This window comes from Bipolaris maydis (assembly GCF_028858645.1).
Source record: "Bipolaris maydis strain C4 unplaced genomic scaffold PSV08scaffold_18, whole genome shotgun sequence".
In the NCBI taxonomy this organism is placed as follows: Eukaryota; Fungi; Ascomycota; class Dothideomycetes; order Pleosporales; family Pleosporaceae; genus Bipolaris; species Bipolaris maydis.
In genome coordinates this window covers 647,753-670,242 of record NW_027093874.1, presented here as the reverse complement: position 1 = coordinate 670,242, position 22,490 = coordinate 647,753, and the positions used below count along the sequence as shown (strand labels likewise).

Below are 22,490 nucleotides of genomic sequence, written 5' to 3'. Positions count from 1 at the left end.
AAGCGGTGAAACATAATGGAGTGAATCGTTTGATACCTGCAGACGCCGTGTCTCCACACCCTATGCACGAGCTTGGTTGTCCTTACTTGATGCTCCTCTTGGCTTTTACCGGTTGGGTGTATTCTATTTGCCCTGTAACGTAAAAAAAACTCTGCGATGATGCAAAAAATCAATATTGACACAAGTGGGATTTGAACCCACGCACATTACTGTAGTAGAGATCTAAGTAACACTTAAATCTACCGCCTTAGACCACTCGGCCATTGTGTCGGGAAAGACTATAAATATGTCAAAATTATAATATTATTATCATTATATTTTTTGTAATAGGCTAAGCCCTTAATCGCTATGTTAAGTACAGAGCGATTAGCGCACGTTTCGCGCCAATTCAGAGTATACATATCCACCTACCATGACAACAAGACAAGCTTGTTGTCTTGTGCTTATTTTTCGGTACACTGGACCGCGCGAGTAGCTGCGCGCACTGTTATCTTAACCCGCGCATCACAATTAGTACTTCCTCAAGATTAGTTCTTACATAGAAGTTTATAGCAGGACACATGCGCGAAACGACATGATTTTCGTCGTGGGACCTACAAATTACAATCGCCAGTGTGATGAGCAAATCGGCGAACTGAAGATTGTGGCTTCCACCACACGGACATGCAACAGTCGTATGTAGACAACCAACACATTCATATATCAGCAGACCCAATTGGGTACAGCTTGTTCTTACCAGCCATTCACTTCATTAACACACAAACTAAGATATCGTGGTTACGGCGCAGGATATGCAGCAAAGTCTTTGCGTCTAACAAGCCTAGAATATTCTTATGGTTTGTTCAGTCTTATTGTAGGCTCATGGCCTACCTTATAACATGACTCTTCATCTGCTCACAACTTGACCTTGTTGAATTCAAAGGTAAAGTTAGATTAACTATGAAGCGCGGAAAGGGGTCTGTTGCAGACCAGCACTGGCATGATTGGAATAACAGTATCGACCCTGAACGGCAAATCCTTCTATTGTACAAAGATGCCGTAGTGGATATGTTCAGTGCAAGTTCTAACATCCAATGGAACGACTTAGTTCAAAGGCTTCGGGACTTGGAGTCTCCACTCTCACTTTTCGACGGACACGAAGAGCTGCAAAAGTGCGTCAAGAGTAAAAATAATATCAGGACAATTCCAGCTATTGCACTGATTGCGGTAGCACTCAACAACTACGCAGCATCTCAAAACCAGCCATGTAAGATTTGCATAATCTTTTTTTCAGTGCTCATGCTAATATACCTAATAGTTAAGTTTTGTTGGAGCCATATACCACTCTCTTCAGCCAAAGGAGATCTATACATGGCATTTGGAGCGTGGTCCGCGAAGGAGATGGAAGATTGGAAATCAGCTAGTCCAGGATTTCGCGCAAAGAGGTGTACTGTTTGGGAGAGTACGATTCGCCATAGGTATGAGGCCGAACTTTCTACATTAGTGACCGCTAACTAAACACACAGCTCACGAGCAATGTGGATTCCTTATACTCGGAAAGGAACTATGGATTTTCTTCACAACACAATCACTGCACAGGATATTGGAAAGCTTACGTGGGCCGAAAACTGTCTTTCTGAACACGGAAAAGTTCATCCTGGAGAACTTTTCCTTCTACAAGGGTACAAGACCAATGCGCACAGAGGACAGTGCATGACAAGTGGGAAGTTGTACGGAGTACTGCGCATGTATTTCCTAGACTCACGTTCCCGCGAGTCGTGGCATACTCTTAGGCTGCAGGCTCTCAAAGCTATCTATGACCGGAGAAGATCTAGCAAGCAGCATACGACGACGTTTTGGAGGAAAGTGAGCGACAAGGTAGCCGGATCAGAGAAGGTCCCGCCAATGATCAAGAAGCTGGTGGATGATTAGCTCTAGACACCTGCAACCTCCGCTTTGCAGGCTTCCTGGACATAAGTTCGTCACACTCCTCAACGACTACACTCCTTTTCAAATCCTTGCGGCGATCCTCTATCTCCTTCTCATCTATAAGTATATCTATAATAGTTATAAGCAAGATGAAGTCAAGTTCACACATATACGAAGCATACCTCGAAATTTCTTGAGAGCATTGAGCAGCGCTTGGTCTTCCTGTTTCTCTGCATTCAGACGGTCTAGTTGTTGTTGCACGGCTTGTTTATTATCAGCGTCTTCGTCGTCTTCGTCAGCGGTTTCATCATCTTCGTCGGTAGTTTCGTCGTCCCTATACGTATTGTCGTCTTCATGCATGTCTTCGTTGTCTTCAATCACGACGTGTCCAACTCTCTCAACCAGATCGCGTATCTGGTGTTGTGTACGTTGGATACGTTCGTCAAGGCTCTTCTGCCGCTGCTCGATATCAGTAATGATAGGGCTGACGACCTTGTCTTGCACAGTCACTGCAATAGTGACGAAAGCAAAGTGCTTGTCGTCAGTCTCGCCTGTAAGTCTAGCTGCATTCTGGCCTTCTATGTATAGTTAGAACATGCGCTACATTTATACTGCAAAAGAAAAGACCCTGTGTGGAAGTACCCACCAGATAGGCACTCTTGCCCAGCTACCACACGGTAGATCTTATTCGCCGCTTCCAACATTCTGATTGGCATTGGTCGCAAGGCTTCGACACAAACCCGCCAATGTTCTCTAAGGTTATAGCGGTCCACTATAAGTGGGCTTGGGTCTGGTTGCTGTAGCCTCTCCATACGCTCGATCTTCTCGTCATGCTCGGTATACTGGGCATCTGCCCATAGCAACTTCCGTGCGAGGCTTAACCATGGCTCGCTATCTTCGATACCTGGAATAAGTCCTGGGATCACATCTTGAAACTATATCTTATATTAGACATTATTAAACAAGAATAGAAGCTGCTCACCCATGGTAGTTCTTTGCCTTCGTTGATGTGCCGTTTGAGTCTGGCCATGATCTCACCTACATCTTCCTCTCCTTTGAGGTAATCGAAGAGCTCTACGTCCATTCTTTAGACTTAGTGTATGTGTATAGCAGAATCCAGTTATTTAGTAGAGTATACATGAACGTAAGGAAGTGGGAGAATGATTACCTTCTAAAGCAAACTTAGCTTTCCCCAAACAAGATTGGCGTGGCTGTCGCGTTACTGTGGCTGTGGCTGTGGCTGTCTTGGCGCGTGCACGGTAGGTGAATGTTTCACCTAACTTTGTACCGAGACTTTGGGAACCCACGCACATTTCTGTAGTAGAGGTCTGAGCAAGACTTAAATCTACCGCCTTAGACCACTCGGCCATCGTGTCGATGGAGAAACTGGAGATTCCCAAAAATGCATGGTAAATATCCTGCATGGTACAAGCAAGCCAGGTGTGGGCGCGGCATAGATGCGTGGTAATGGTTGAATGGAGCACGCAGGCTGGCTTGACGTGGGTTGATTTGAGGATGATGCGGGGTAAGAGATGGGGCTGAGTTGGAAGTCCTTGGTAAGAGGCGTTTCGGGATATTGATATAACTGGATTTGGTAGATAATGTTGCTGCATGTAAAACCAATGTCTCAAAACTCAAAAAGATTAGGTTCTCTGCCTGTAGCAATATACTTCCAGATTGCAGCCAGTTATGCTATTCTGATACGCTCTCTAAGCCGTTTAAGAGGGCGACTCACTCTTTCCCTGCACACACGACGGGATAACTGCTACCATGTAGAGCATTCTACACCGATATTACTACAGTATTTAATGTCAGGGGTAAGGAAAAGTCACAAGGCATATTCAGACAGAAAAACCTTTTCACACATATACATGAGTAAAAGCATCATGTGTAGAGGTATCCGCCACCATGACACGTAAGACTCGACAGCAGACAAAGACATCCCTCAGCAAAGCACTGACAAAGAAAGATTGCCTAAAATAATTTTCTCTCCAATATACAAAAACTATCCAACTATGTACAAGTCCTATCCCAGGTTCATCCCATCTCAGGTTCCATCCCATCTGATCTGCGCTGCACAATCGGAAGGTTTTAACACCCCCCCTTAGCACAATACATTAAACATTAGAGAATTTACGCAATCCATCGCTTGGCAAGCGACTGCGCCGCCTTTGCGTCATCGGGGTTGTTCTGTGCCAAAGCCGCAAGGATCGAGGCAATATCATTCTGGGGGGCACGCTTCTGTGCGCCATTAACGGCTTGCTGGGCAGCAGCTGCATCGTCGGGGTTGTTGGCCGCAAGGGCGGCAAGGATACTGTTAATGTCGTCCTGGCGCTTGCCCAAAAGAGGCTCTACAGCTTTTGAGTTAGGAACGACATAAGGCTCGCGCTTGTGCATCGGAGAAGAGGCGAGTTGCTGGGCAGCAGCAGCGTCATCCGGGTTGTTGGCTGCGAGAGCGGCAAGAATGCTGTTGATATCATCCTGGGGGGCACGCTTCTGTGCGCCATTAACGGCTTGCTGGGCAGCAGCCGCATCGTCAGGGTTGTTGGCTGCGAGAGCGGCAAGAATGCTGTTGATATCATCCTGGGGGGCACGCTTCTGTGCGCCATTAACGGCTTGCTGGGCGGCAGCCGCATCGTCAGGGTTGTTGGCTGCGAGAGCGGCAAGAATGCTGTTGATATCATCCTGGGGGGCACGCTTCTGTGCGCCATTAACGGCTTGCTGGGCGGCAGCCGCATCGTCAGGGTTGTTGGCTGCGAGAGCAGCGAGGATGGAAGCAACATCATCCTGAGGGTCACGCTTGACTGCTCCACGTTAGATGTGTTGTTCTCTTCCTATATCTAGTTACGAAGCTGACCTGACGAAGCCAGGACAATGCTGGAGAATGCAGCGACGGTGAGGAAGGCTGTGTAACGCATGATTGCTACTGAACAAAATCAAGCTATTGAAGAGTGAAACAAGAAATATATACAAATAAGTAGAGTGGCCGGCACAAAGGTTAAAGGATGAGAGGACTGAGGAGATGAAGTATATTGAATCGAGCACAAGGCGGCTATGTTAACCTAAATACGACAACCTCAAGTGATTGTACGAGCGAAACAACGACGACTAAGCTGTGTGGAATGGTAAGTTGAAGCTTGTCTCGAAATCCACCTTGGTTTCACGGTATTGGGACAATCCGAATGTTTTCGTACCGGTTCAGAAGATCGGTTGCATGGATTGTTCCGTTAGATACAAGGAATGCTGGGTTTGTTTGGTTTCTGATACCTCGTTTTGGGAGTATGTAGTCGTGTTGCTTGTTTCGGGAGAAGCTTCACCATCCGCTCAAACGCAGATCTGAAACATGGCAACTTCGACCTCTCTACATGGACCTGCATCATTCATTGACCACACCGAGTTTGCACGGCGTGTTGAATGACGGACATATCTCTAACATGACCTGCCGCAATGCTGCGTGATGCTGCGTGCGACCGGCGCATGAAGAGTCACAACATTCCAGTTCTCTGATCGTTGCAACATGGATCGTGCTTCCTGATGTAATTGATTTCCCTTATACGTATTGTTATATATTGGTGCATTGGTATATTGGTGTGTGTGTGTGGGTTGTTGTTGTTGTTGTTGTGAGTGTTCGCAGGTTTGACATCATTCGGGATGGCGCACAGCTTCGGGTAGCGCTGGGTTGACGTTGGTAAAGATATCGCACCATACGCATTGAGTCGTCAAAGTAACATCTTATAACACATTAGTATAGTCTAAGGAAGTATTGCACATGTAATCATACCTCTGGTCGACAAAGATGTCCAGGACTATGAGTTAGCATCGACAAGGGATTGAATGCGACGATTACCAAGCCTTCGACAGCGCAAACTTTCGCCAAGCTGTCATTGGGCATAACTAAGCGGAAAAATGACATGCAAGGAACATGGTTGGCAGATAATTACACCTGCCATGAGCGCAGGTATGGTGGTGTCGACGTGAGGGCGTGCTCGAGGGCAAACTGCAAGCCGTTGGACGTGTTACTAGTGCGGGCCGCACGGAAGCTATCGCGGGGTTCGAGAAATGCAATTGATCTTTTCGGGGGCCCGGCCAGACATGAAGCTAGGGACGAGGCAAAGAACAAGGAGCAAAGAACAAAATACCAACACTGCAGCCAGCCAAGCGAGCTGGGGAAGCGTGGTTCGGCGTCGTCACACACAAGGCGGAGATTGGGTAAAAAGGCTTGGCATCATCAGGTTCCAGCATCGGAGAGCTCAAGTCGGCACAGCTCATCACGGAACGGGGCACGGGCGTCGAGCAGCTTAGTCGTTAACTTTGCATATCCAATTGGGTTCATTGAGCTTAACATGATTCATCCGCACGTCTCATTACCGTAGCTAGAGCTTCCGCACGCATGCGTAGACAAGGAAAGCGAGCCAGAGTGGTAGCTTGCTCTTCAGATTGCTCTCTAAAGTACATGTTTTACACAATCTGACCGGCCACTAGAGTAGGAAAAGAGGTAGTAGTCGTCCCTATGCACACACCCATCCGCAAGAAAACTTTTCCACCTTGCGGCACCCCCATACCGTTGACCCCAATATGTCCGGCAGTCGATGCAATCAATGCACCCATCTATGCAACGTAGAGGAGCAAGAAAGACATCATGAGCGCGAAGAGACCAGTGGCCTCAGCGAAAGCGAAACCCAGAACGGCGTACTGGAAGAGTTGACCCCTGAGGGAAGGGTTGCGGGCGACACCCTGGATGAGGCCACCGAAAACCGTTCCGATACCAACACCAGCACCGGCAAGACCGATGGTAGCGAGACCGGCACCCTGGATCTTAGCGGCAGCGACCATGGCGGCAGCGGTGGACTCGGCGACGATGCCACGCTTCTGGATGACGTTGCGGGCGGCGTTGTTGCGGAAGGCGCTGCGGGCAGCAACCAGAGTGCTCTGCTGGGGCTGGCGGGCTGCGAGATGATGGTCAATGGCTGCTTGATGAGCTTGCAGAGCTCAAAACCAATGGCTTGAGCACCTGCGGCAGGCGCGACACATACCAGCGTTGGAGAAGCCGCGGGCGGCCACACGAGCGGCGCCGAAAGAGCGAGCAATGGCAACCATGGTGATGGTGTTGACGGTCGGAGTGGAGATGAGTTGGAGATGAATTGGTCCTTCAATGGATGCGGAGTGGTGGGAGGAGGATGGAGGAGGTGGATGCAAAAACTCGCTGAAGGGTTGATTAGCTGCCAAGCGTCCGTGCGGGAGCTCACTTCGGGTTAGCGCTGCCCGTTTACTCCCGAACACCCATCACCTGCGTGCCATCTTGGGCGATGGAAGAGTTGAAATTGGATTCAGGAAATAGGCAGACATTGAGGTATGTCTTGAGATAGTCTAGGGTCCGCAAATGTCCGCATTGTGCCTTTGCTGGTGATGCGCATTACGAATGACACTTGGAGGGACAGCGTCCCATTAAACAATCCAACCGGCTCCATCAACACCACGACACACAGCCATCGGGAAGTATCGCAGTGGAGATACAGCACCAATTGATACAGTCAATCTAGTGACAAATGTTGAGTGTGATCTGTTTATATCATTTTTCTTGGATTTTATCGCATCCAAGCACCACAATGGCTTTCAACGTGAACGAAGGGAAACGGGTTACTCTACCTTGCACGACTACTATTGCAAAATATTTCCGAGAGATTACATTGCTGCTACACCATTCGGGCAAAGCCTTTCTCACAACCGTTTGTTCAACTAGCACTACATACGAGTCAGACACATGTCTAATCTGCTAATGTCTTGAAGTTTACATGCTCTTGACAATTATCTGAGGCGATGACAGGCAAGCCTTGGTTATTTCATCACCTGTAACGGACAGCCAATGTTAAACCATACAGCCGAGTACTACCTACCAGTACAAACCAATGCTTGCACAAAAATCGATGCACCTTTAAGACAAAACCTATGCTCCAACTGGTACTGCTAAAGCAAGTCCTTTAGCCTGCCAAGGACTGTATTATCAAGATCCAAAAGTCCTCACATCATGGCTACTGTAGAAGCACCAACCTAATATCAATACGTACATGCAAATGAGCTCATGCTAGCTTGAAGTTGTTTCGTATCCCATTAATGGTAACTAAGTTAACCCGATAGCAAGACTTTTGAGAACCACATGCCTTACCCTTCGCTTCCCTGCATTCCCCGCTTTTCCAAGCTTCTAACCCATGCAGCCATTTCAGCCGTACATTCGTACGGCACACCCTCATCAACACTTGGTATCAACAGAGAAAAAAAGATTACAATACAACCACCACCGTGAGCATTGGCGACAAGAAGTAGTATTCGGACATTACACGGTCTTGCAGACCAGGTAGAGCAAGCGTCGGCACTTTACTCTCGTAGGGTGCAAGCTGGCAAGGGACGAGTACTACCTCAACCCAACACCACCGAACATTTCCCCGCATGCATGGAACAGTCGTTAGATAAAAGGAAACGCCTCATCGCAAGATTTTCGAGCCTAGTCTACCATGGCACTGATAGGCGTACCCGCGCGGCTCTCGTCCACGAATTCACTCATCTTCATCCGCTTGTGCCTAGGGCTTTCATTCTCAATCTCCTCGAGCCGCCTCTTCAAGTCAGCCTCTCGTTGCTTAACCTCCTCAAGCTCTTTCCTCAGTGTAGATTCCGTCTGCCGCGCGGACTGCTCGCTTTGCTCAAGCTCGCTGACGCGGTTACGGAACAGGTCATTGATGAGCTCCATTTCGGAAACACGAGTCTTAAGCGCAGTGTTTTGCGCAGCAAGTGTCTCGTACGGTAGAGGGGCCTCGAGATGGGAACCGTTGACTGATGATGTAGCAGGTGAAGGAGCCCGGAGGCCGAAGCCAGGAAGCGAGGGTGAATGAAAGTCGCCGTGTAGAGCCTGCTCAAACATGTGCTGGGGCGCAATGTTGGAGGGATGGTTGAAGTTTGGAGTGCCAGTGCGTGAGATGGGGGACTGCGAACGGTCAGACAGGCCCGAAGACATCTTTCCAGACGCACGACGGTGCTGGGCGAGCGCGAGCTGGCCATCTGCATCGGGGTGCGCCGCGGGAAGACCGCCTTGGTCGCTTGTCTGCAGACTGTTAGTACGTGTATGGCAAAGAACAGGGCGACGGGATGGTGCATACCCTCTTGCGTCCGCCTAGTCCACCCGTCTTGACGCGGTTGCGGCTCTTGATGACATCAGTCTTGAGGGAGATGGGACGTGGCCGACCGTGCAGCTTCAAGAAGAGACCGCAGGCATTGCAGAGGACGGCGCCTGTCTCATCGCGGCGCCACAAGGGCGTGGTGCTCGTGGAGCAATTCTGGCAGACGGGCTGGGAAAGGTCAGCATATGAACAGTGGAAGCTCCAGCATCATGGATGCGTGGTGGCTATCGATTAGATAAGAGACAAATTTGGAGCGCGATAGAGCGGGACACGCCCTCGCAACAACACCAACAATAGAGGGTGCAGGACGTACCGGAGAGCCTGCCTGTCCACCGGCAGTCGCGGGCGCAGAGGTTGCATAAGTCATGCTGAGGCCATTAGAGGGTTTGCTGGACTCCATGTTAGCGAGGCGCAGGAAAAGTTGAGGTGCGGCACTTCGCCAAGGCTTTTGCGATAAGCCAGTTCCCAAGGTACGGCGGGCCGCAGCTACCGCCGACGCAGAGCCCTGCTGCTGGCGCCATGTTGGCCTGGGGTGTGCAACGTACCTTGGTGGGGATGGCATCTTCTTCTCGGGCGTGTTGTTCCTCGTATTATCATTATTATCATTACTGGTTGGGTTTGCAGTGGGGCAATTGGATGCGGCGGAGGCTAGTGTGGCCAGGGAGGGCAGCTGAATCGAGACATTGCTGCCACTGTTGTGCTGCTGCTGGTGCGGAGGGGAAGCCACAGTAGAGCTTGACGAGGGTCGAGAGATATCGTGGCCGATGGACGGCAGCCTGTCGTCGAGACTTGGGGGCGACGTCTTGAAGGCGGGCAGGTCAAAAACCTGCAGGATCGATGGTCTGCGAAAAGAATCGTCGACCTGGGGCCGAGGAAGAATAGCGGTAGCCAGTGCGGAAGCCGTGGTGAAGTATTAAGATCGAGAAACGCGTGGCGCTCCTCGACAAGGTCTGAAACGTATGGATGGAGGAATCCCTTGTATACCGAGCGAGCAGGCTTTGGAGATATGGGCCCCAAAGAAAACGCGAGCAAGAAAGGACTAGAAGCGGAAAAGACTGTGTGTGGTTGGTATTAATTAAGAGAGCGACGGTAAAGAGTGACGGGCGCACAAGCGGCAGCTGGAAAAAGGTCGGGAGGGAGAAGGTGTAGAAGAGAGGGCGCTGTGTGGGTTAAGAAGAATGAGCACGACCAGAATTGAGCTGCAAGGTACACGATACTTTGTCTGCGCGTCTGCGGATAAGGGGCCATAGCCCGTATCGATGCAAGGGGTTGCTATCGATATCCACCCATCCTAATTTAACTAAGTAATCTAACCACCTGCATGACCTCTGAGGCTGCTGCCCCGAAGCGCCCCTCCAGCCTCTTTTGGACCTGGCTCGTTTTGGCTTTGTTGTACACGGCTCGTCTCTCGAGGTCGGACATGCAATGCAGCTTAGGATCTAGTAAGTAGCATCTACTCCATGTACCCCAGTTGCTCGGCCGTTGTCACAAGCAAAAGGTGGCACCGCCCACAGGCTCAGCTCGTCAGCCTCGGCCAACGGCTCTCGCTGGGCCATGTTCTGCAGGGTCTAGCACAGCAGCTGTCGCCCAAGCCAAATCGCTGTGCCGACAAGGCGCGTGGTGGTCGTTCACGGTAGGGTGGCGCTTATGCGCATGCCCCTGAGGCTCAAAGGACGCTATCCCCGCAACGGCAATCTGTCGGCGCACGAGCCGCGCGCTAGGCCAATCAGACCCGGCCCATCTCCAATCTGTGGCTGACGCGATAATAGAGGCTGCTCTCGCGCGACGAGCCCGTCGCTCAATCTGGAGTAACAGCGTGTCTCAGGCGCATCACCATGCGCGGATACGCTCCCACGGCCCTCTGCTATCGTCTTTTCCATTACGCGGGGGCTGATCACGGCGTCTGCATGCGCAACTGAGTTCAGGCCAGGAACGGCGATCTTCATGGATGTGCCCCTGCTTTCTGCATGCTGACTGTTGACTATCTACCAAATGAGAACCACCCCTTCTTGGCTGGCGCCTTTTCCTCCTTCTTCTCTTCCACCGGTGCTTTTTGCGCCTCTGCTTGCTGCGCTGGTGGTACGCGTCCGGGGTACTCGATGTAGTTCCATGCCACGTCCAGGAACAGCGGCTTGACAGGCACAGGCTTCAGCTTCGGAGGCCATGTAACTAGATTCTTCAGGTCCACCGAGCCCGAGGAGGGGTACTCATTGAGCCTCTCCACAACAGGTGCCGCATTTGCTAGTCCAGGCTTGGACGCTGTCTCAGAATTCGCAGACAACTGTGACAGCGCTACTACCCCGCGGTAGTGCGAGTTAAGGTTTCCCAGCGCCTTCTTCAGAGTTTGAGCTTGCTCCTCGCTCACTTGCAATTTCGGTGCTTTGGTTGTCGAAGGGGATTCAGAGCGCGGGGCAGATGCCGCTTGGCTTGCGAGGCCCAGGGCTCGGCTGCAGAGCGCCAATGCTTGTTTGGGCGTCGACAGGAACGCGTATGAGTGAGACAAGTTGACACACTTCAACGCCTGGAAGTACGCACGCTGCCCGTCAAGCTCAGCAATAAAATCAGTGTCGCGCGCAGCACCGCGGAGGTCCTTGATTGAATCGATACTCTGCAGTATGGCGTCGTACAAAGCAGTTCGTTCGCGTAACCGTGCCAGTTTGCGGCCAGTGGGCTCTTCGCGCTCTGCCCATTCCTTACCATCTTTACGTTGCCGCCGGGGTTTTTGAGGAGGGTTAGCTGGGAAAGTAAGGCCATCGTCTTTGCCGATCAACACCCTGTTACGCCCCACTCTCCAGGATATAAGGTCATAGTTGACGGCAAGGTTGGTTACCCGGAGATCTTGCATACGTGAATCGCCCTCATCCACACCTTCCTTTTCAAGCTCTTCGATTGCTCTCCGGGTTGCGTCGACGGCGTCTTGGCTCGCGATAAGAATGTCGTCGTATGCGTTCGCTCGGTCTTTGGGTGATGTGGACGAAGCAGCGGTTTCGTCCAGGGCAGAAGAGGCTGTATCGACAGATGCCAATGCCTGCCCGATAGCAGCGTCGACAACATTCGCTGCTCGACCGCGCCAAGTTATCTGCGAGTCTGCCTTTCTATTAGCGAGCTCCGGAAGTGGGGTTTCCCCGGACTTACGAGACGCAGCTGCCTTCTCCTCCTCCAAAGCCGCAGAGTCTAGCTTCTGCACGGCCTCTACCAGATTTGCATCGTCCTTGGGAAAGTACTTGATCGCAACGGAGGGAACACCTACAGTACGCGGAATGCGACTCTGGTAGGCAGCATAACGAATGCTTGGATCAGTCGTTCCTGCTAACACCTCCTTGAACAGATCCTTCTTCGTAGCCTTGAACAGGGCGCTGTAGATGACTCGCGCTGCGGAGTAGTTTTTGAGACACAGGGCCCAACGATCCGGCGATGCATTTTTGCTTTTGGTTCCCTCGGCTTGCTTTTCAAACTCCTGTGCTCCAACCATGACATATGCATACGCCCTCGCTTCTAGCACATCTGTGTCCGACGCCCCGCTTGCGCTGGTGTCCGAGACGAGTTGGACGACCTGGTTCGCGTATACGACGGCCTTGTGCAGACGTGAGATAATATGCTTGCGGGTAGAGCCGGTGATGTTCTTGTCGGCATTGTCTTCCGAGTGCGAGGCCTTCATGGCCATTGCTTGTGCCCATGCGCGCTCGGAGTTTAGCAGGAGAAGATGAAGAGCCCTGAGTCGGTCAGCGCGCAGCCGGGCAATTGTTTGGGTGTGCCATACTCGCTGTTGTTCTGGATCTCCTCAGTGGTCACCGGGGCTTTTGCAGCATATTTGGCATTCTTGGGTGTCGCCCGCCCAAGCTTCTTGTTCACGATGCGGAGGCGTCGGGCCAATTGGTCGCGGTAGGTGTTGTAGTCGCCGATGAGAAAAGCCGACTCGCGGTAGGCGGTGACAAACTTGGTGATGTCCATGGCGGCGTCGTTGGGGAGAGACGATGTAGTGGTGGGGATGCGGCTGATGTGGAGGGGCATCAATTGGCGAGCTGTCCCTCAGCCTTGCCAAGCCAATCGGAACATCAGATCATAGCGCGCCCGTAAACTTTTCGACATACTATCATAGACATTGGGCCCGCCATTGCCACGCGCACAGTCTGCCTTTCCCTTTGTTTGTGCCTATGCCTGTGCCTGTACCATAATCTCTTGCACCTCCTCAGCGTGCTCTTCTGTCCATTACTGCTGCTGCCTGGTTCTCGCGAAATTTGTTTTGTTACCGCTGTCACTCAGTTATCGGAGGCATGCACATATGTGAGCAAACTCCGACACTCCATACCATTCGCCCCCGCACTGAGAAATCTGACCGGACCAGTTTATAACATCCTCCAAGTTTCTCGGTAATTCGTGCTGGCGTCATCTGCACTCCCACACGCCTGGGTGATGCTCGAGCGTGCTTCGACATGCATCGAATCCGGCGGACGCCAGTTATTCCGCGCTCCGAAGCCATGTCTACGCAATCGGCGCATGCTGCATTCCGGTATCTGGTACCACGGTGCAGGCGGTCTCAACCTGCAAGTTTCGGAGGCCGCATCTTCGTCACCCATCAAACACACAAACGGTGATGTTGACAACGGAGTCGCAAAAGACCCACTCACCTCGAACGCCAAAATCAGCGATTATGTAGTCCTCGACTTTCTGTATCCGGAGAAGACGCTTTATCTACTCAGGAAACTCTCCTTAAAAAGACACAAAACCACAGATACCAAACAACGGTCCCTGCAGGCGATCCGCCATTTTGCTACACTCCGACAACAAACACTGCCTGATGGAGGAAATAGAAGCGTGGATGTGATAGAACAAGCCCGTACTGAGGCACAAAGACTAGTCAGACGATTCGATGCTGTCACGGAGCTAAAGGCACTGTTACGCTTGCCGGAGCCTGGAAAACAGGAACTGGCATGGCAGTTATACAGTCTGATTCCCGAAGACCAAGCAGCGACGCAAGATGAATTACGTCGCAGTCTCCTAGAATATCTTGTGCAAGATAGTGAGCCAGCATTGCCTGGCCGTGTGCTCCAGGTGTTTTCCGAGCTTCCACCAGCCGCTCGCAAGCCGTCTTCTTACCGAGCGGCAATAGCAGCGTACATCGCGCTAAGAATGATTGGCCCAGCCATCAAGTCACTCGAGGACATCGACCCCTCTATGGATTTCAACATGATACGTGTCGGCATAGATGTTATTCTTCGGCGAACAGTGTCCGACGAGCAATGGGATCTCACCTTTCGTGTTTTCAGAATGTTCCGACGACGAACCCTGCGGGTGCGTGGAAAACCTCTTTATCCGGCGATTCTTGACGGAGCAACGCTTCCAGAAATCTGGCGTGGCGTAGCTGAATTGCCGGAACTACTAGAGCATCTTCAATCTTTCTTCAGGCATGTGCGGGAATTCCACCATGAACTTACAGCATCTCCAGAGCTGGAAAGAGACTTGGCTTGCATTGTCATGACTTTCGTTCCTCACGTAATGGACCGGGTTCTGAACACGAGAAACCCAGACGAAGATTTCATTTGGGACTTCTTCATCAAGTTGTTTGACGATCTTCATTCACTGAATCTCCCCACCTCGGCCTGCTATGAGTATGCTATCAAACAAATGGTTGAGTTGCCTCGGTATCAAAAATATACCAACCGGAGGAAGATTTGGCTGGAGTTGTACAGAAGGTATCGAAATCAGTATGTTGATACTCCCAACGCTGCTTCTGAACTAAGACCTTCGCAAAACTTGATCAGAAATCTGATCCGCCAACACAGCTTGATGGGCGGGTGGCAGCGTGTTGAGGATCATATCCAAGATCTGCGCACATTTTACCCTGAACAGCCACTACAGCCGGGGTTGCTCAAACACCTAATCCAAGCATACGCTATCGCTGGAAATGCAGAAAAGGTCCATGAATACATTGACGAGCTTCAGAGAAACTACAATGATGAAATTAAACTGGACGTTCTGTCGGCGCTTCCATATGTTTATGCTCGAAGGGCAGATGTCGAAGGGACGATAAAACAGTTCAATCGCATACATACTGAGTACAACATGATCCCGGATATCACATGTTGGAACATTTTGCTGCTTGCGTATGTTCGTGCAGACGATCTTGATGGCGCTCTGGAATGCTTCAACAATTGCATCAACTGCGGCTTTGTACCCGATGTGAAAACATTTGGGCCTCTACTCGACTTTTGCGCGGACAGAGGCGATATCGAGGCTTTCGAGACATTGTTCTCACGCGCAAAACAAATGGGAGTGCAACTCGACTCAGACGTGCGCGCAAGATCAGGCTACGTACAGGCGTTCTTGAATGCAGGTGATCCGGAAGGAGCTGATGCCATTGCTGGAGGCATGCTCGCGAGCTGGAATGCAGGAACCCTTTATGGCCATCCTCTCACCCACACCTGGAATTTATTGATCCAGCAGTACGCCCTCAACCGTGACCTTCCAGGGAGCAGACAGCGCTATAAGCAGATGGTCGACAACAACATTCCTCTGGACAGCTGGACATATGGTAGCTTGATGCGAGCACTGATAGAAGTGAAGCAGACAAACGCGGCTTACAAGATTTTGAGGGTTACAATGCCGGAACAAGAGATGCAAGTCCATGCACTTCATTACGCAATTGTTATCACTGGATTCTTGAGAGAAGGTCAGGTCGAACAGGCGATTGGGGCTTATGATAGAATGATGCAGCGCAAGGTTCCTCAAACTGAGAGCTCCCGCGCAGCCTCAATACGTGCGCTGGGTGCAGCTGAACTTCAAAAGCTGGAAAAGAGGGGTGCCAGACATCCAAACTACCGGCTGCTTGTGGTGGAAGAAGCTCTTGAGGAAATGCTTGCCTCGAGCATGAGTGAGGAGATTGCTCATCGGCAGCCTACACACGAGCGATTAATCAATTCCCGCAACTATGGCGCTATTCCGCAGTCATATTTTGGTCTAATGATTGGGCTATACAACGCTCGCTCAGCCTACAAGATTTGCAAGAAGCTTTTTGAGCGGGCCCAGCAATCAGCCCCAAGTCACGAGGGCTATGCTCAACCTCTTACACTAATCACGGCAATGATGGAAACACATCTTAAAGCAGGCAACCATGAAGAATTAGCCAAGCTTTGGAAGTTGGCTCGCTCTTCAGCAAGCAAACTCACCAAGACATTTAGCCAAGCTGCACAGCAACCGGTCGTAGCTCCAGAGAATGGCTCTCTACTCGACCCTTCAGTCCATCGGCGTTACCAAGAGTCTCACATTGCCAACAATCGTCGCCAAATACTTGTCAACCCGGCTCGTATCTTTCTTCGTAGCCTAATGGCACAGACCGACAGCAACACTATACAAGAAGCACAACGTACCATCATCGACCTCCTTGTCAACGGCTTCACAGTCGATGGCTTTACCTGGAACGAGTTCGTCCAGCAACTCACTCTTCGCAACCAACTTGCCGATGCCTTTGCCATCTGTGAAGAATTCCTCATGCCTCGTTTCCCCGGCTGGCGTGACCTCTATCCCGGCTACCAACGTAAGAACCTTCAAGGCTACCAGTGGATGGAAATCCGCTCCCACGACCTCAAGAAGAACACCGTGTTGCCCCGGTACAAGACGCTAGTCTTGCTCGCAAAGGCATATGGCCAAACGAGACGCGATGAGAGTAATGGTATTGGATATGATATTGAGGCACGGGCCTGGCTGCGAGAGATTCTGGAGCAGCGTGCGCCGATGACGATTAGGGCTATCGAGACAATGCCTAGGACGTATGATCGTTTGCAGGAGAGGTACTTTGACAATATGCTGTAGACTGTGTCTACTGTCGTGTTTGCATCATGGCATGGCGAGGTTAGGATGTTATGTGCTTTCACTTACGTTGTATATAACACTTATGAAATATATGAACAACTTCTCCATTCAAAAAAGGCTTGTTCATTTTCTGTAGTTGTGATGACATGTTCTTCCTATCGCTTCTTCACTTCAACAAAAGCCACTGTCTTCATATTCTCTTTCCACAAGTTTACATCCGCCTCAAACAAACCGTCCCATGTATCAACACTCTCTCTTCACGCACAAACTTCCCAGCCCCCAAGCTAGCCCAAAAAACGTAACCCCTTCTCTCCAGCCTCATGGCAGAGCCGCAACACACTGATCTCACCGATAAATCGAAAACCAAGCCTACCTAGCCACTACGTACGTTAATTGCAACCACCCTACGCGACATGCCCCGCTTCAACAAACCTCGTGACGTAAAAAGGGTACGCTTGGCCGGTGTCCAATGCAGCTGGAACTACGGGGGTAGTAAGCGAGAAAGGGCACCGCTTGGCGGCTTGGAGGGCGGCATGCGTGCCCCTTTGAGGCTGGGCAGCGCCGGGGGCGATGAATGGATGAGAGAAGGTGCGTGCATGCGTGACAGAGTGTAGGTTGGTGGTTTGTAAGACTGGGTTGTTTGCGCTGTGCTTTGGGTTGGGTTTACGTTGGTCATGTAGATGAGTTTTTGGATGGGTTCCGGGGAAGGTGCAGTGGTAAGGGTTGGAAAATGTATATGGAGTCCGGTGTTTTCTTGTGTAGATATAGAATAATTGCGCATTTCAGAGCTATGTGAACATGACGAAGCGAGCGGACACGAAGCGTGATTTCTCTAGTTACATGACTGTGGAGAGATAGGAAGGAGCGTGGTAGATGTGTGAAGGCGTTCTGCCTGATGCAAAGATTTATTCGATCATTTCATCCTCCCCCTCTGAAAATCCCTTCCAATCTGGCATTCCTTCAATGAAACCTTCCACATCAAAGTCAGGATCAGTATCCAACTCCTGTAAATCCATATCGTGCGTATGAGTAGTATCTTGAGTCATCGGAGTGCCGCTGGTCTCCATAGTGGTTGTTGACAAGTTGGCTTCTTCGTCGTCTATGGCGCCGTAGGATAACAGAAGATCTACTATTTCTTGGTGTGAATTGAGCCTGGCAATTCGCAGTGGTGTCAAATGGCTACGATCCTTGATATCGACATCGATCTTTGGGTGTTGGAGTAGTAGCCTTACTACTTCGATGTGGCCATGTTCTGCCGCTGCCATCAATGGGCTCTCGCAAAAACCATCTGTTTGATTGACATCGGTATTTTCATGTGCCAATAAGACTGTCACAGCTTCATCGTCTCCACTTCTCGCAGCGCAGTGAAGGAGAGGACCATCTGAAAATGCCGGTCCAACTAGATTTGGATCACCAAAATCTGAGTGATTGAGAAGTGCGGAGACAGTATCCTTCTTAACGAATTCCCCATTCTCCGGTGGCTTGCTCGTTGGATCACAATGGTTCACGCAAGAAGCATGTTGGAGGAGTAAGTGGACTACTTCCCAGTGTCTTTTGAATGCTGCGTAGTATAGAGGTGTTTTTCCTTCCCTGTCTCGAAAGGAAACAGCTTTGTCATCTTTCCTTAGTAATTGCTTTACAACTTCGATGTTTCCATACCGGGCAGCAATGTGGATTATCGTCAACATTCTCCACTCCGCTGTTGAACTGGTGTCAATCCGATCAGAGGCAAGCATAAGACTCATGGTCTTTGCATTGCTCCTTTGAGCTGCATAGTGTAGGGGTGCACGTCCGTTGTAATCCTTGCGGTTAACATCGATATCAGGACGTACTAGCAGAGCTGCCACCAGCGTATCGTTGTTCGCCTGTAATGCATAGCGAAACATCAAATTCGCATTGGCAGCCTTGATTTCCGTTCCTTGATTTTCCAGATACAACTCCATTATCTCGATGTTCCTAGTCTTCGCAACACACCGAAGTGGGTGAGAACTTAAGTATGTGCGATAGTCTTCCGATTTGTGCTGGATTAAGACTTTCACTGTATCAGAATCGCTGCTCAAAATAGCCTCATGCAATGGTGTCCGATATTTATCGTTCCATGCTTCGCAACTAGCCCCTCTTTCGAGCAAGTATTGAACCGTCCTCGCTTGACCGCTTCTGGCAGCGCAATGTAGTGCAGTTGATTGGTCGTCTGCTCTTGTATCCGTGGTGTATCCGCAGTTCATAAGTAGCTCCAAAGCGGGAATATCCCCAGAGGCTGCAGCTCGCGTGAAAAGAGAAACACTATAGATCCCATTTGAAAGATCATTAGTTGGTGATATCTCGTCAGTTTGCGACGCTGAAACCACAACCACAGCCTCTATCGTGGAGGGAGTGCACGGTTTCTCGACAGGTAGTAGAGCACCAGAATGGTATTTCCTTGTATGCCTCTTGAGGTGGTCTTTTCGATTCGATTTAAACCGGCATTGGCTGACATGGCAACGATATTGGTCATTGCCAACACGATGGCGGGCTCTAACATGTCTGTCAAGATCTGAACGAAGAGCAAATCCGCTTGGACACGCTTCGCACCGAAAAGGCTTCTCGTGTGTTTTCTGGTGCCGGCTTTGGTTTCTCAGCGTTTAGACGTAGAAATTAAAGAAATAACATACTTGAAGTTTCCCAAACTGCCACTCAGTTTGGAACAGATATCGCATTTGAAGACCTCGGAATCCATGGCAGTGTTTCGGGACGTAAGTTGTGAACGATGGATATGCTTTTGTAATATTGACAGACACATGGATATCATCAGGTTCAGCCTTTCCTTGAATAGCTGACAGGGAGCACTAAGGCGGGGCGAAGGGCACGCAACTTGCCTTAGGATTGGACGCCACTAGTTTCATAGTGGAATACTTGGAAATGGTGTCCATATCTACTCAACTAAACTGTTCTCTTTCTGCTCTTTTTTTTCGTTCCCTCTCCCCTATCAGCCGTCTCTTTAACCCCCCAAAACACTACCTGAGCCCCATCCTATACCCGAACCACGACTGATATTCTGTATCATCTCTCTCCCCAAGAAAGTGTCAGATAAATATCTAGACTCAATCCATTCGGTTGCAAAAATGAAAAACCAGCCCTTCGATTCCTTTCAACCTTTCCTAGGCGGAAACAGCGAGGACATTGAGTGTTCGGACCTCATTGCTGACGGCGGAGACGACGACGGAAACCGACTCCGGTAAGTTTTTTTTAACACCATGCAGGTATGCCCCCCAGCGGTCGTCATTTCCTTCAGCAATAGGCATCGGTGAGCCTGGGTGTGGAAGGAACCCTCAGCCCCACTTTTGGAACAACAACTGCAGCGACCAGTACCCCATCCCTGGCAACATTCAACAAGGGTATCCTTCCTCCACTCTAGCGCTTGACAGTACAACTAGCCCTTTGGGTCTGGAGCCGCAGCATGGGTTCATTCAGGACCAGTATGGATACTCAATCCCTACTGCTGTTCTTGATGATGCTCCTCTGGATCCGGGATATGGAGAAATGCAACCTGGATTTAGTCAGGATCAGTATTGGTACCCACCCCTTACTGCTGTTCCTGACTTTAGTCGCATGGATCTGGTATTGGGGGAACCGCTGCCTGAATTCAATCACAACCATCATGAGCATCCACTCTCCACCGTCGTTCCTGACATGGATCCTCTGGATCTGGGATATAGATGGCCGCAGCCTGGACTCGATTACAACCAAACAGAATCATTTGGAACTATGCCGAACAATGATTTCAGTATGAGTTCAGCGTTTGCCGCCAACATGCCCGAAATGTTCCGTATGAACGAAACTCAGCCCAACCCAGCTCTCCATCCAACCACTGCCCTAGTCCCTCTTAGTGGCGTGAATCCCACCGTCAACAACAATAACAGTATCTCTTGTCGATGGTGCGCTGCCATTTTCGGGCGCAACGGAGAACGGAACCGTCACGAGAAGAAGCATCTGGCCCACAAGTATAGATGCATGTTCTCAGATTGCGACAAGACCTTCTACCGTCCCGATAAGTTGCGCGATCATCTTAGGCAAGGCCACAAGCATGCTAACCCTCACGGCAATCAGTATGTTGGAAATTCAAGATGATGCTCGTATGGATACTACTCGCTCGGCTTCATCTATCCAGATGGCGATTACCTTTTGTCCTTTGTCTTTCTGCTCTCTGCATTCTCAATTCTCACAACCACGGTCTTTACAGCTCATCTCCGTTCTCTCATTTTTTTTCTTCACTTACACATATCCGTCCGTAGCCAATAAATTCAGTCGCTCGTTACACCACGTGCAAACCGTGATGTGCTTCCTTGGGCTCGTCAGCAGCAGCCGTCCCACTTACAAAATTCCACACACTCTCACCTGAGCCTCATTGCTATCATGCAAATGCGGTCAAAGTCCCATAGGCGGGGCCAGCCCTCGATTGCAGAGCCAAAGGGCACGCCCACCCTAGCAACGTCTGCAAGGCTGAATCTACGATGGTCCTCTACATGCAGCCACGCCGTGCCCTTCACACAAAAAGGGGCGCGCTAGTCCAATGAAAGTGCCCAAGAGACAAGGAGCGCGCATATCGCAGCTGCATAGTGAGGTGGCAGGGCACGGTGGCTTGGACGCGTGAAGAACAGCGCCTACTGGTACCACCACGAGCGGCTCTCAATGCCCAACCCGACACGAACTGTGTTATCGGGTGTTATCCTTCACCGGTACGCAAATGAATGACGAGATCGTGATAAGGATGGTGGAAATGACATGAGGCTCTGCGATACGCGTTGAATACGAGCTGAGACGGGGCATACACGACTACTAGTCTTCAAGAGGGACTATGACATCATTCAAGGTCCTCTTGGTCTGGTCGGCTTCCTTTGGTGATTTCAGTGCTGATTCTAGTTGTGCACTCTGTAAATAGGATCTCTTTTATTGTTGAGCTTACATAGGCATACGCAGTTTATATTTGGTGGTGCGCTCTGAGTTTGGTGGTGCACTAGGATGCTCCAAGACCCACTACGAAGGTCAACTAAACCCTGTGATACTTAGCCAAATGCCATGGTTGATACGAGCCTGTCTCGATAGTATCTTTGAATTCAAGGGTGCATCCACAAGTATGCAGCGCCAATATTTGTGGATATAAAAATGGTTGACCGTGTATTATACCATGAAGTCTACCAGGAAAGCGAAGCTTCGACGAGAAAGCTTCTTGAGGCTGATAGAGAGCTTGCACATGTTCTGAGGAACTGTGGGCGTTGAGCGAACGCATAAAAGTCTCAGAAGAAGAACGTCTTGCTGGACCAGACATGCTACACAATTACATCGTATATACGTCGAACAGCTGCCCTCGCTCCGGGAGTGTACACAGACATCCAACATGCTCAGAGAGTCCAAGGCCATCATCGCTCGCCAACAGCAAGAAATTTCGGCGCTTGGGGGGGGGGGGACACCAAAAAGCTTGCGCAATAGCTGGGAGAGAGCATGAGAGCCTCGACAAGTTTCATTGAAGAGTTCGTGGAGATTCTGACTATCAACCAGAGTGAGTTGAGGGAAATGACCGAAGCTTGGGACACTAGCAGAAATGGTTCATGCGTTCAAGGTAGGGGG

General features: G+C 50.4%; 8 protein-coding genes across 8 annotated transcripts; 3 read left to right on the top strand and 5 right to left on the bottom strand.

The window, feature by feature from the left end:
* Window positions 1–939: 939 nt before the first annotated feature.
* Window positions 940–1,971, top strand: PSV08DRAFT_232973 (uncharacterized protein; the record flags this gene model as incomplete). Its single annotated transcript, XM_014220533.1, has 3 exons — window positions 940–1,246; window positions 1,298–1,457; window positions 1,506–1,971. 3 exons carry the CDS (start codon window positions 940–942, stop codon window positions 1,909–1,911), a joined length of 873 nt encoding a protein of 290 aa, XP_014076008.1. The 3' UTR covers window positions 1,912–1,971.
* Window positions 1,971–3,037, bottom strand: PSV08DRAFT_366731 (uncharacterized protein; the record flags this gene model as incomplete). Its single annotated transcript, XM_066093113.1, has 4 exons — window positions 2,891–3,037; window positions 2,555–2,843; window positions 2,091–2,486; window positions 1,971–2,017 (listed from the first exon to the last, which is right to left on the bottom strand). Exons 1-4 carry the CDS (start codon window positions 2,990–2,992, stop codon window positions 1,971–1,973), a joined length of 834 nt encoding a protein of 277 aa, XP_065947981.1. The 5' UTR covers window positions 2,993–3,037.
* A 1,004-nt stretch (window positions 3,038–4,041) lies between these two features.
* Window positions 4,042–4,826, bottom strand: PSV08DRAFT_252643 (uncharacterized protein; the record flags this gene model as incomplete). Its single annotated transcript, XM_014220531.2, has 2 exons — window positions 4,042–4,712; window positions 4,766–4,826. 2 exons carry the CDS (start codon window positions 4,824–4,826, stop codon window positions 4,042–4,044), a joined length of 732 nt encoding a protein of 243 aa, XP_014076006.2.
* A 1,478-nt stretch (window positions 4,827–6,304) lies between these two features.
* On the bottom strand, window positions 6,305–7,072 carry PSV08DRAFT_342546 (ATP synthase subunit C-domain-containing protein). Its single transcript, XM_014220530.2, has 2 exons — window positions 6,942–7,072; window positions 6,305–6,854 (listed from the first exon to the last, which is right to left on the bottom strand). Exons 1-2 carry the CDS (start codon window positions 7,003–7,005, stop codon window positions 6,517–6,519), a joined length of 402 nt encoding a protein of 133 aa, XP_014076005.1. The 5' UTR covers window positions 7,006–7,072; the 3' UTR covers window positions 6,305–6,516.
* Window positions 7,073–7,961: 889 nt separating this feature from the next.
* On the bottom strand, window positions 7,962–13,040 carry PSV08DRAFT_413146 (signal recognition protein). Its single transcript, XM_014220529.2, has 8 exons — window positions 12,838–13,040; window positions 12,213–12,790; window positions 11,078–12,164; window positions 10,925–11,033; window positions 9,623–9,939; window positions 9,391–9,466; window positions 9,057–9,245; window positions 7,962–9,001 (listed from the first exon to the last, which is right to left on the bottom strand). The coding sequence occupies exons 1-8, from the start codon at window positions 13,026–13,028 to the stop codon at window positions 8,408–8,410; spliced, it is 3,141 nt and encodes a 1,046-aa protein (XP_014076004.2). The 5' UTR covers window positions 13,029–13,040; the 3' UTR covers window positions 7,962–8,407.
* Window positions 13,041–13,574: 534 nt separating this feature from the next.
* PSV08DRAFT_212241 (uncharacterized protein) lies at window positions 13,575–16,996 on the top strand (the record flags this gene model as incomplete). Its single annotated transcript, XM_014220526.1, has 1 exon — window positions 13,575–16,996. The coding sequence occupies one exon, from the start codon at window positions 13,575–13,577 to the stop codon at window positions 16,884–16,886; it is 3,312 nt and encodes a 1,103-aa protein (XP_014076001.1). The 3' UTR covers window positions 16,887–16,996.
* A 650-nt stretch (window positions 16,997–17,646) lies between these two features.
* Window positions 17,647–19,602, bottom strand: PSV08DRAFT_406027 (ankyrin repeat-containing domain protein; the record flags this gene model as incomplete). The annotated part of the gene is made up of 2 exons (XM_066093730.1): window positions 17,647–19,490; window positions 19,538–19,602. The coding sequence occupies 2 exons, from the start codon at window positions 19,600–19,602 to the stop codon at window positions 17,792–17,794; spliced, it is 1,764 nt and encodes a 587-aa protein (XP_065947980.1). The 3' UTR covers window positions 17,647–17,791.
* A 385-nt stretch (window positions 19,603–19,987) lies between these two features.
* PSV08DRAFT_357243 (uncharacterized protein) lies at window positions 19,988–20,993 on the top strand (the record flags this gene model as incomplete). The annotated part of the gene is made up of 2 exons (XM_014220523.2): window positions 19,988–20,100; window positions 20,126–20,993. The coding sequence occupies 2 exons, from the start codon at window positions 19,988–19,990 to the stop codon at window positions 20,991–20,993; spliced, it is 981 nt and encodes a 326-aa protein (XP_014075998.2).
* Window positions 20,994–22,490: the final 1,497 nt, after the last annotated feature.